This window comes from Musca vetustissima, unplaced genomic scaffold, assembly GCF_032173495.1.
Source record: "Musca vetustissima isolate MV318-11 ecotype Yass unplaced genomic scaffold, APGP_CSIRO_Mvet_v1 utg8434, whole genome shotgun sequence".
NCBI classification, from domain to species: Eukaryota; Metazoa; Arthropoda; class Insecta; order Diptera; family Muscidae; genus Musca; species Musca vetustissima.
Genome location: NW_026877912.1, coordinates 67,764 through 81,750, shown reverse-complemented (window position 1 = coordinate 81,750; position 13,987 = coordinate 67,764). Strand labels below are relative to the sequence as shown.

At 29.6% G+C, this 13,987-nt stretch overlaps 1 protein-coding gene across 1 annotated transcript in view; it reads left to right on the top strand.

The window, feature by feature from the left end:
- LOC133322598 (rhythmically expressed gene 5 protein) overlaps positions 1-6,092 on the top strand; it is a 34,699-nt gene extending 28,607 nt beyond the window's left edge. The window contains exons 2-3 of the mRNA XM_061531576.1: positions 3,843-4,032; positions 5,423-6,092. Of these exons, the coding sequence (XP_061387560.1) occupies positions 3,843-4,032; positions 5,423-6,081 (849 nt within the window). The 3' untranslated portion in view covers positions 6,082-6,092. The remainder of the gene's footprint in view (positions 1-3,842; positions 4,033-5,422) is intronic.
- The last annotated feature ends 7,895 nt before the right edge of the window (positions 6,093-13,987 follow it).

Genomic DNA, 13,987 nt, shown 5'->3' with positions numbered 1-13,987 from the left:
TTTTGGTTTTTTAAAGGATTTCTGTTTTGTAATTCTGGGTATTTATAAATAATATGTTTGTATAGTAATTTTTAAAAAATTTTATTTTTAAAAATTGTGTTAAATGACTATATAATATTAAATGACTATATATTTTTAAATTAAAGATTTTGTTTGTTAATTTGTTATTTATTTGTTTGAATATATTTTGTTTTTATTTTCAATATCACTCTCCTTGCTGCATCATTTCATTTATTTGTATTTTTTCATTTGCAAATGTAATGGCTTTCACCATTTGTCACCTCAGACATCTGTCCCCCATCAGCCGCCACTCCACTCAGAATGTTTACACTATCAGTTAACAACTATAAAATATTAATGAGTTAAAATAAATAAAAACATGAATCATTTTGAGATTTTCTCACTTTATAAATTAGTTTGTTAATAATGCCAAGGTTTAAAGAAGAGATGCTGTGGAATTTCGAAAAAAAATGGGAGTGTTTTTTAAATATATAGGCAGACATGCACCCGTCATCTCCTTCCAACGATGATCAATGGCAAAAAAAAAACAGTTTCAATGAAATAACAACAATAAGTGATGATATTCCCCAGATGACAATTTACAAAAAAAATATATATATGACACATGCCAACATGAGGAGAGGTAATTATGATGGATGCAGAGTTGTAAGAAGATTAATGATATTCAAAAAATATAATAATAAGACAATTTTTGGAAAAAAAATCATGATCCAACAGTGTCATACGCGTCTATTTTAAAAGAATAATTTTGAAGGACTATCAGATATATAAAGGAAATTGTTTAATAAGTGTGGATTTTTATAAGGAAATATTTTTTTCAAATAAAAATATTTTTCCAAGGACTATCTATTATAAAAACGTTGATTTTTAAATAATATTTTTAAGGACTTTATTGTTTTTTTTTATAAAAATTAAGCAATATTTTTGATAAGGACTATCAGAATTGTATGTGTACATTTTTTAGAGATGGAAGCCAAGATTTTTTAAAGAACATTTTTAATGGTCAAAGTGAGTAATAAACGTGGGTTTTAAAATCATGTTTTTCATGGTACAACTGGATAACAAGCATGTATTTTTAAAAAAAAAAAATTTCAAGGATTATCAAGCTATAGCCTGGATTTTAGAAGTGTGGTAGCTTTATTTAAAATTTGTCATTGCCCAACTGAGTTGAAAAAAAACCGAAGCCAAACCTTTACGATCAGTTCTAAAGGAATGTATTTATATCAAAACAAAAGACTTAAGACACAAGCGTACAAAACCTATTAACAATTGTTACGAGTCAAACACACAACTGAGCTGTTAGCTTGGATTTTATTTCATCGCATCGCTGAGTTATAAGCTACAGTTTTTTAATATTTTTTCTAAATATTCTATGGCTTTTTTAAAGAAGGTTTTTTTATGCTCCAAAAGAGCTGTATGTGAAAAAAGAGAAATAAAATATTTTTAAAAATCCAAGCCAAATCTTCATAATTTAAAGGAAATTAGATGGCATCAAAACAAAAGACTTAAGACACAAGCGTTCAAAAATAGTTTTTCATGAATATTAGAGCGTCGATTTAAAAAAAATAAGAAAGTGCATTTTTTAAGAACCACTTTGGAAGGGCTACAAGATGCGTGAATGATTTAAAAATATTTTTCAAAAACTATCAGAGGCAAGGTTTTATATAAAAAAAAACTAATGTTTTAATTACAATTATTTACAAAAATTTTTTAAAGCATTTTTTTAAAACAAAAATATATTACGTTGGTTATTTAAAAAATAATTTTTTTTTTGAATAAGCAATAAATAGCTTCTGAAAATTTAAAAAAAAACGTTTCAGAGGCGTGAAAATTAAAAAAAACGTTTCAGAATTATAAAAACAACAAACGGCATTGATGTTATAAAAAAAAAATTCAAATGGCTATCAAATAACAATTTTTTAAAAAAAAAAATTTTTAAGGACTATCAGAGGCGTAAATTTTAAGAGAATTGTGTGTTATTAAAAAAAATAATAATAATAAATGTCCAGTGGATTATGTAACAAAATAATTTTGATTTCTTCGATTATCTAAAAAATAATTTTTTAAGGACTGTCAGAGGTGTGGATTATTTAAAAAAAAATAATTTTAAAGACATTCAAAGGAAGCGATTATAAAAAAATAATTTGTTTAGGACTGTAAGATGTGTGGATTATTTAATTTTTTATTTTTTAATGATATTTTTCAAGGAGTGGATTATTCAAAAAAATAAATTTTGGGGACTTTCAAAGGCGTGAATTATAAAAAATAACATTTTAAGAACTTTTAAAAGCGTTGATTACTAAAAAATTATTTAAAGGACATTTAAAGGCGTGGACTTAAAAAATAAATGTCAAGGATTTTCAAAGATCTGGATTACTTAAATAATTTTTTTCGGGCTCTTAGATGCGTATTGAAAAAAATATTGTATTGAAAAAAATAATGTATTGAAAAAAAATATTTTAGGGACTTTCAAAACCGAGGATGATTTAAAAAATATCTATTAAGGACTTTCAAAGGAGTGGATTATTAATAAAATACATTTTAAGGCTATTCAAAGGAGTAAATTACTATAAAATAAAAGCGTGGATTTTTTATGCAAAAAAATTTAAGAACTTTCAAAGGTGTGGATTTTTAAACAAGAAATTTAATGACGAAGATTTTCAAAGGAGTGGATTTTTAAAGAAAAATTTAAGGACGAAGATTTTCAAAGGCGTGGATTGTTAAAAAAAAAAACAAATAAAGGTGTGCATTTTTTTAAAAAAAAAATTAAGGACGAAGATTTTCAAAGGCGTTGAGTTTTTAAAAAAATTAAGGACGAAGATTTTCAAAGTCGTGGATTATTTAACAAATAAATTTTAAGGACTTTCAAAGGATTATTTAAAAAATATTTCAAGGATTTTCAAAGGGGTGAATTATTAAAAAATAAATTTAAGGACTCTCAAAGGCGTGAATTATTAAAAAAGTAAAAAAAAATAATGACTTTCAAAGGCGTGGATTACTTAAAAATATTGTTCAAGACCATTAGAGGCATGGATTATTTAAAAAATATTTATATTATTTTTATGGACTTTCGAAGGCGTATATTATTTAAAAAATAAATTTTAAAGACTTTCAAGGCGTGAATTATTTAAAAATAAATTTTAAAGACTATCATCTTTAGACAAAATATATATATATATATATATATATATCATATATATATCACGAGAACACAATATAAAAATTATTATTTTTTAATAATGTTACTTTCAATGATTTTTTTAATTTAAAATGTAAAACATAAATTAAGTGCCAAAAACCATTCAAACACATTGACAACTAATAAATTATAATTTTTTTGTTAATGTAACTCAAAAAAAAATCCACTTAAGAAATTATGTGTCCCTGTACATGCTATAAATTTATAATTGTTGTAATCATATGATTTTTTTGGTTTAATTCTCTGATTTTTATTGGAGGGGAGTTTTTTTTCATACTTCCCTCTCTTTGTGTAGCAATGCAGCAAAAATACTTGCAATTCACTCTCGATTTTATTTCACTTTTTGTATTTTGATGGCGCTGCCAACTTATATAACATTTATTTGCCACTGCCGATTCTGCATACAAATCATCGGTAATTAATTTGCAACACAAAAGTACAAATCTCACATAAAAAAACTGAATCACAAAGAATATCCGTAACTTTTTGCTGTTGTAACGTTTTTTTTTTTTGTGGTTTTGCACGAATCATGCTTATAAAATATATAATTTCTTAATTTCAAATTTCCCACATGTTTTTGTTATTATAATTTTTGTTGTTTTTTTCTTCATTTTCATTTTAGATGTCTTATTTGTATTCGCACTTTGCCCAATTGGTGAGTGTGCACTGCAAAACAACAGCCGCCACCTCAAATACTCCGGTCAATCAGTGCAAACATGATCTGCTGAATTATGGCTATGAGAAATTGCAAACGTTTACGGATAATCAACTGGAGGCATTGGATCCCTATCAGAGGAATTCGGAAAATTTGAGTAAGTAGAAGTATATTTTTTCTTCATAAGGCGTGGATTATTTACAAAAAAAATTTGAAGGACTCTCAGAGGCATGGATTATTTAAATTTTAATTTTCGAGGGACTATCGGAGGCGAGGTTTATTTAAAAAATTATTTTTGAAGAACTATGAGAGGCGCGGATTAATAACAAAAATATAATTTTTGAAGGATTATCGGAGGCTTGGATTTTGTAAAAATAATTTTTGAAGGACTAGGAAGGACTCATAGAAAAGAAGGAAAATCAGAGGCGTGATTAAAAAAAGTTAGAAAAAGTAGCAGAGTCGTGGATTTTTTAAAAAAATATTTTTTGATAGACTAACAGAGGCGTGGATTAAAAAAACTAATTTTGAAGGACTAGGAAAGACTCATAGACGCGGATTATTTAAAAAATTAATTTTTGAAGGAAAACGAGAGGCGTGGATTTAAAAAAAATTGAAAGACTAGCAGAGTCGCGGATTTTTTTAAAAAAATATTGTTTTGATAGACTAACAGAGGCGTGGATTAAAAAAAAACAATTTTTGAAGGACAAGGAAAGACTTATAGACGTGGATTATTTAAAAAATAAATTTTTGAAGGAAAATCAGAAGCGTGGATTTAAAAAAGAAAAATTTAAAGACTAGCAGAGTCGTGGATTTTTTAAAATAATATTTTGTTGATAGACTAACAGAGGCGTGGATTAAAAAAAACCATTTTTGAAGGACTAGGAAAGACTCATAGACGTGGATTATTTAAAAAAAATTATTTTTGAAGGAAAATCAGAGGCGTTGATTTAAAAAAATTGAAAGACTAGCAGAGTCGTGGATTTTTTAAAAATATATTTTTTGTTAGACTAGCAGAGGCGTGGATTTTTAAAAAATATTGTTTTGATAGACTAGCCGAGGCGTGGATTTAAAAAAAATATTTTTTTGATAGACTAGCAGAGGCGTAAATTAAAAAAAAATATTTTTTGGATGTACTAACAGAGGCGTGGATTTTTAAAAAAATATTTTTTGGATGTACTAACAGAGGCGTGGATTTTTAAAAAAATATTTTTTGATAGACTAGCAGAGGCGTGGATTTAAAAAAATATTTTTTGATAGACTAGCAGAGGCGTGGATTTAAAAAAATATTTTTTCGATGTACTAACAGAGGCGTGGATTTAAAAAAAATTATTTTTTGAAGGACTTATTTTTAAAAAATCCATGCCTCTGGATTTTTTAAAAAATAATTAAAAAAATATTTTTTTCAAGACTTTATATAATAGTGTATTTCTTTAAAAATATTTTCCATGACTTTTTATAGTAGTGCATTCTTTAAAAATATGTTTCATGCTCTTTTAAAAACATTTAAAATGTTCCCTTAATAATTCCCTTTTTTATTTTTTTTTCAGTTTGGACATCAATTATGCGTGATCATCCCAGCTCTCAATTGATAACCACACGCAAACCACAATCCTTGCCAACACCTCCAGCCACAAGTATTATCATTTTGACACATCAACAACCCAGTACACCAAAATCCCAACCTGGCGATACCACCATGACCACCACCACTACAACGGCAACTAGCAGCGAAACTCAATATCCACACAATCCCATGTTTGATAGCAGCGAACAGAAGCATCAATATGCCATGGATATGGATATTGCATACGGCTATCCCAGTATGGCTCACAATCCTCAGGTGGATGTCTTCGATATTGGCAGTGTTCAGAAAACCTATTTGACTGGACCCTCGGTGGTGCGTGTTAAGCCCGATGGTACACCCGTTGAGGAGGATAAAAATAAACCCGCCGTCAAGGATGATGATTTGGAACATTTCGTAAATACTGGTCTATTTGCTCGGGACAATGTAATGACGAAGGCGCCCAGCAGCAGCAATAGCGGCAGTACCACCACTCCCACAGCTACTACATCGGCAAATGGCAAACATCGAAAAATTGCCACCATCAATGCCTTGAAGCAACAATATTTGACCAATTTAGCAATGCAACAACAACAGCTGCTGCCACCCTATGAAAATGCTCGCAGCCCACGTCAGGCATATTGAGGGGAATTAATGGTTTTTAACGGAAACAAAACTGGACAACATTTTTGATGACATTTCAAATTCCAAGTTTCCCTTTAAAAGTCCGCGTGCAAAATGTCATTTTATTAGCATTAGCTTTATATACATATTTATTTTAAAACAAATAAATTTAAGTTGATATATAATTTTTTTCTCAGTGTGATTGTTAAATATGAGAGTGAATGTTGTACATTCCAGTTGATCAAAAACATTTTTTTATAAGTGTAAATGTGTTGAAAAGTATGAATGTGTCTTTTTTTACAAATATTTTTTTTTACTTCCTTAATATTTAAGACCATTTATTTTATATAGAATACAACTCATGGAACAATTTACATACATACATATTTAAATAATATTTGTATTTTATTTTTTGTAATGTGTCATTTATTTACTTCTCTATTTATCATTTTTTCTATACTCTTCTTTTTCTCTGAAAATGTTTATTTTCAAGAATTAATATATTATTTTAAATTATTTATTGAGTGCTTTAGTTATATAAGTTATATATAAATATATACATATATGTATTTTTTGTAATATTTAAAGTTGAATAATAAAATAAAGACAATTAAAATTATTTGAAATACTATTTTAATAAATCAGCATTGGAAGATGCATATTATGCCTGGAATGCATATTATATCTGTCATTCGCTTTGCAATTTCTCAAGTGGATTTCGTAAATCTAAACTCAGTTTAATCGTTCTGAATTTAATTTAGGCAGGATTTATTTTAAAATATACGGGTATGTTCTGGAACGCACGGTGTGTTATTTACACTTCACACATACACTTCCCCTCAGAAGTCACTTCCTGTTCTGCTTCTCACGTGAATTGAAATTTTCGAACTGCCACATAATATAAACTGTATTCGTGTTTTGCATTGTTTCTCTCATTTTTTAGTAATTTCGTTAATTCTAACGAAAATTTTATTATTAAATTTGTTTTTAATGGCGTTTGATGTTAATTTTGTGATTTTAAATAAATTATACGCGATAATAACATATAAATCTATCATCATGTGCCTTCTTTACTTCGAAAAATATATTCTTTATCACCATGAAAATGTAAGTGTAAAGAATTCACTTCAAACGGGTGCAAAGTGTGTTATAGAACAGCACGACGTGTGTTCGATATACTTCTACAGTTGATGTGAATGCCAGAACATGCCCAATAATTTAAAAAAAAAAATAATCCCAAAAGTTTCTACTCTAAAAGTCATGATTTAGATTAGGCGAGTTTACTTGCGGCAAGTCTTTGTTTGTAGGAGAGAGGGGCAAGGGGAATAGAAATGAAAAAAAATTGCTTGTAGCTTTTCTGTTTGTGTATTTCGTATTTTTTGGCATTTTATATGTTTATGTCATGGTACAATTATAAAAGGTAACAACACATTTGATCCAACGTAATACTAGTATATATTTAAAATTATGTTTTTTTTATTTGAAATTGTTCGTTTCATGTTAATTTTGCCTGCTTGGAAAGTTTAAATAAATAATACCCTGCATTTTCATATGTGTTACACATATAAGTGGCAATGGCTCAATTATAGGAAAGATGTGGAAGCGATAGAAATATAAATTTTATAGATTTTCATTCATGTTTTTCAAATTTTATTTTGAGGATTCAAAAATATTTCATTTTCAAAATAAATATAATTTATTTGTTTGTTTACATTTTTCTGTCAAATAACGTTGACACAAAAACAAATTTCCATGTGGTTGTTGTTGTTGTTACCTTCTATTATTATACCTTCTATTATTATACCATGTGTGTATGTATATTTAAATGTGAAAAAAACAACAAATAGAAAAATATTTTGGAAGCCGAATTGCCTTGTATAGACGCATGAAGCAAGTTAAAAAAAAAATAATCCCAAAAGTTTCTACTCTAAAAGAAAGCTTCAAAAATTCCCAAGTAGTATGCGATTTGGAAGCAGTAAATCATCTGATAACGTAGAAATTTCAAACATGTTCGCAGATTTCTTCGAATCATCTTACTCCTTTATTGTATTAAGTAGTCAATATGGCAATATTTTTTTATTGAAAAACTTAATAATCCCCCTTGCATTATACTAACAAATTACGAAGTTTTGGCGGGCATAAAATATTTGCGTACATAACCCACCAGGGCCTGATGGTGTCTCACACTCATTCTTAAATCATGTTCAAATGAATATTATTTACCTCTGATATCTTCAATATTTCTCTACGTCAAGGTTATTTTCCTATATTCTGGCGATCTAGTTGTATTATTCCTTTACATATATCTGAAAATAAATGTTTGGTAGATAATTACAGATGTATTTAATTCATTAACATAATTGCAAAAAGTACATAAACTTTTTCGTTATAAACTTAATCTTATGATTTCCTAATACTTTCTTAAATTGGATATCTACCTACTTTGAAGGTCGCTCGCAGAAAGTGTTACTTAATGGTTCATTATCCATGAATATTACTGTCTTTTCAAGGGTTTTACAAGGAAGTTACGTAGAGCCTCTTCTTTTTATTCTATACATCAATGACCTACCTTCCGTTACCCGTTTTCCCAAAAAATAAATAATGTATGCTGATGATGTTAAGCTTTTCCGGCATAATAACTCTTCAAGTCACTCCAATATTTTACAGTTCGAGCATTCTTTGGCTAAAATGGTGTAGGGCCAATGGGATGTCTTTACATCTTAAAAATGTGAGAAGCTATCATTATTTAGATCACAACCAGTGTTGCCAATGTAGCACTTTTAGTACTAGATTTAGCACTTTTTAATCTCGTTTAACTCCAAAAAAAGGGATCTAGCACCTAGCATTTTTTTATAGGATTTTTTGTTTCACGCTGTAAATTTGATTTTCTAATACTATCCAGCATGTGCCGTGCATTCCAAATTTCTTAAAAAATGGTCGGGTACTTCATGTGGTGACTATGACATTGTCTGCTAGCAGATCGCTTATTTGGGAAAATGAAATTAAGGTGTCCATTGTATGAGATCGATGTAAAAATCATGAACATGAATTATGTTGGAACTTTCTGAAAATAAGTTTTTTATTCACCGGAAATACCGAATGCCAAGTTATAACCACTTTAGAGTACCGAAAAGGCAATTATGTCAGAATAACCATAATAAAACCAGTAAGGAAAGTTCAAAACTCGGATTCTTTTGTGTAGCATTTGTATGAAATAGAACAAAATAATATATGTGGAGCTATATGCAAATCTGGACCTAATTGAGCAAACGTGGCATATATCGTTTGGTATGCTGCAGCACAGAGCGCTGTCCACAATTTGATCTTGTGTATAATATAATCGGATATACTATTTATGGGAGAAGTATATCTAAAACTGAACCGATTTCATCCAAACTTCACGTACATTAAACTGGATCTAATCTAGTACGCTGTGCCAAATTTTGTCTCAATATGAATAATATTGGAAGTTTGGTGCACCATTTACCTAAAATCGGACGAAAATATATATGGGAGCTATATCTAAATCTGAACCGATTTAAACAAAACTTCGCATACATCAATCAGGACCTAATTCAATACGCTATGCAACATTTTGTCTCAATCTGAAACACATTGGAAGGTACACCATCTACATAAAACTTTTGACTTTGGTGCACCATTTACATAAAACGGACGAAACTATATATGGGAGCTATATCTAAATCTGAACCGATTTTCTCGAAACTTAGCACAGATCATTATGCACTTAAGTCAGTACGCAATGCCATATTTAGTGCAAATCAAAAGATATATAGGGACTTTGGTGCACCATTTACATAAAATCGGACGAAACCATATATGGGAGCTATATATTAATATGAACCGATTTTCCCAATTTCAATAGGGCCAAACAAATGAGCTGTTCCAAATTTCATCCAAATAAATCCAATGACATAATACCCTATATCACAGTGTGATGAAGGGTATAAACATTCCGGCAAACAAAGTATTAATATTTTAGTACGAAGATTTCAAACCCCATTAAAACAAATATAAAATTTTAGTCAAATTTTGAAAAATAGGGTCTCCCTGGGGGCTACCCCTAAATATGGACAAATATTAATAACTTTTGATAAGGAGATTTTTACTCAACGATAATTTAAACTATCAATTTAAAACCAATGCGATTGCAAAACGTGTTTATAAGGGCTACTCTAAAGTCTTTTAGTAAAAAGACTCTATCCAGGGAGAAACCAAAATAAAAAATTACACCAATTTAGTTTGAAAAATGTGGCCAAAAGCTTAAAAAAATTAAATATTTGGTACTCAAAAGGACCGATATATTCCATTTCCAATATCACATCTCCTAGGAGTAATAGCAATGTATGCGCAAAATTCCAAAGCTCTGTTTTCAATATTGCGACCTTCTGGCACTTTTTTTAAATTTTTAGCACTTTCTAGCATTTTTTTTCAACAAAATATAGCATTTTTCCTCAAAGTGTTGGCAACACTGATCACAACAATCTGCATTGGTAATTATAAATTGGAAAATATAAGAGTAATATTATACCCTAAACTGAGGTTTAATATCCATATTGAGTCTTTCATTAATAAAGCCATATCTTTATTAGGATTAATTAAACTTTGGTCTAAAAAATTTGACGATCCTTACGTGACAGCACGCATATTTACAAAAACTTTTGTTTTTGTTTCGACCATCTTATAATATTTCACATGGTTGCTAACTTTGCCGAATTCAAGTAGAAATTACGCACTTTGAAAGTTGATGGAGACATCAGCTGCGCTAAATGGACTACCTATTTAAGGGCTAAGCAGAATGTTCGCGTTGAGCCATCCGTCGCATTATGTGTTAACGAAAATACAACAACCACAAATAAACTATAACACCAACGCTTGAAGTTGATGTGCGCTGAGTTAAATATATTTTAACTTTTTTCGTGCGTTTACGCAATAAAAAAAGGTTAACGCAAACATTCTGCTTATGGTCATCGTAGTAAAAATGGTTATCGTAGTAACGTGGTTACCTTGCAGTACGGGAACAGACCCATGGTATAATTACAGAAGGTAGTCTCATTTGAGAATTTTATGATGGCAACCCTTTTTAATTTGGAACTCACCTATCAATTTTAAATAATATTAAAAATAAATCCCATAACATTTTATGTATTTCGATTGGCATATTTTCAATAAATTAAACAAAATATATTTTCTAATGCCACGTTCTGACGTGCAATCGAACAACGTCGTTCGCTTTTTTCTTAATTCATGTCATCAGAGTTTCTTATTTCAAACTTTTTGTTTCTTGTTTTACACCAAAATTGTAAGAAGAGAATCACATATACATCTGAATAGAAAAAATGATTCTCTTTCTCCTGACTTTGGTATGAACCATGGTATATTTATTACAAGGTAGGGCACAGCTACCAACTGATTACAATTTTTTTTCTCAAGGTGGCTTGTTCATATTTTCATTTAAATTTTGAAAGCTGAATACTGTCAAGGGAAATTTATGAAAAAATTGAAAACATATGACTGCATGAGACTACCTTGTATAATTATGCCATGGAACAGTAGGTTATCGCTAACTGAACCACTCGACTTAATAAAATGTTACTTGCGCCTATGTAATATGTTGGGGATTTATTTGACATAAATACATTGAATTGTCAATTTAAACCCACTGGGTTTATGAAATCGGGTATAATGTAAACATACTATCATCGCTTAACAATATTCCCCTTAATGGTGTATTTCAGGAACCGTATCGCTTGATAATTGAGCAATTCGTCGCGTTATATTAGGTGGGGAAAAATAAATCCATTATTGTTATATGAACTATAGGACTCTATTTAACATGCTTCGGAATGTCCGATTTGGGTAAAATATGCACCGTTTTGTTGTATGATTTTTTGTCATTTTAAAGGTAACTTCATAATGCCTCTCTCAAGAAGTGCTGCTCTCTATTTGCAAAAACAACTCAAGTAGTCGATTTTCACAATCATCCCTAGATACCAATTTTTTATTATTAAAAAATTTTGAGAATTATATCAGTACAGCCAACTCCCAAAAAGATAATGGATTTCTTTTTCCCCAACCTAATATGTTATCGATAATACAACAACCACAAAGGGGCTATAACATTAACCTTTGACGTTGTTGTGCGTTACACTTCGGAGTTTAATATATTTTAACTTTTCATAGGCGTACTTAAACGCATAAAGCAAAGCATAGTCTTGGGCCTTATAAGCACTTTTGCAGAAACACACTACTACCGGTTATTGCCGATAACTGCAATTTTGTTTCGATAATTAACCACATTTCCAATGACGCTACTCCATGGTTCACCATGACCTTGTATGATTCGATTTGAATAATGAACATTTATCGTGAATTATTTCATAATAAATGAGAGAGCGAAAAAAACATAACAAAATCCAGACCAAACATCTCGAATAAAATCTATCGAACAAACCTATTATTTTTGCACTTGTGTATTTCCCACTTTTTAATCGATATATCAATGTGTTTAATCGAATTGTTTTAGGTCTCTTTTGAACATCTTTCGCATATCGATTCTCATCTATTTCCGTTTTGGACTTCATTCGCATGTTGCTAACCGCTTGACAGCCGCTGGCAACATGTTGCCTTTCTCAACAGCCTGGTAGAATCGCCTGTTTCAACACACACAGTCGTTGTCGCTGTTCAGTGTTACAAACACAAAGCTCGGAAGAAATACGAAGCAAAGGAAAACGGTGTGATAAAACCAAATCAAGTGCTATATATTGATTGTGCTACTAAAGAATATAGCTGATGAAATATAAATAAAATATTACAATAATAACAAACAGAAAACAATATTTTGTGTGCGATAAAGAAAAATAAAACATTATTTAATAAAAAAGAAAATAAATTGTGAAGAAAAAACTAGAAACTAAAACTTGTAAGTTGAGAAACAACAAACACAACGACAAAACAAAAAAGCCGGTTCGCCTCACAATCTCCTACATTATTGGGTTTATGTGTATTTAAGCTTTATTACAAACATATATATAATTTCTATATACTAAAGGAGAATAAATATACTTATGTGAGTATATAAGGGGCATAGATTTACAAATTATGATTTAGTTAATATTTCTAAAGTTATTTAAATGGAATAAAAAATAACCATAAGAAGTGTCTCAGAACTTTTCTGGAAAAATTATTTAAATTCAAACCGGCAATTATATGACACTACTATTAAAGGGTCACCTATATTGTATAAGTATTGGTGCAAATTGTATTTTAAATACTTTTTTTTTATTTTTAAAATCAAATTTTTTTAATTTTAATAATAAACAACAACCACGTGTTGTTGTTATTCTAGAAAATTCTCAATACAACACAAACTTTAAACATTTGTTTGTTATTGGCATTTGGTTTGTTTGCGCTTCTTCATTTAGATTTAATGTTTTCTTCCTCATATGATTCTCCCCAGTCACCTAAACATCACTGGGACGTCAGTGCTTGCCAATTATTTTCTACACCCCAGTCCCTATTAACATTTATACAAAAAGAGTTCTTTGCTTCTTCTTGGCTGGCTGATTGACTGGCACGTACACCATGACCGAACGACCACCACGTTTTTTTTTTCTTTTATATTTTGTGTTTTTTTTATTACATGATTACAAAATCCATTGCCCCTCCACTCACAACACCATCCAACGCTCTATTTCTCTGTTTACACTTTCCACTCTCTTCTCTCCCACTCTCTTTAATGTTGGCTGGGCTATCAAATCAGCTGTTGTTATTTACCCCACCTATAGTTGACACAGGGAGATGTAAATTTCAATTACTAAACATTTATTTTTGAAGTGATGGTGGGGTAAACTGCGCAATTTGTTTAAGTTGTTTGTTAAAAATATTCTTAAAAATTAGATTTTTT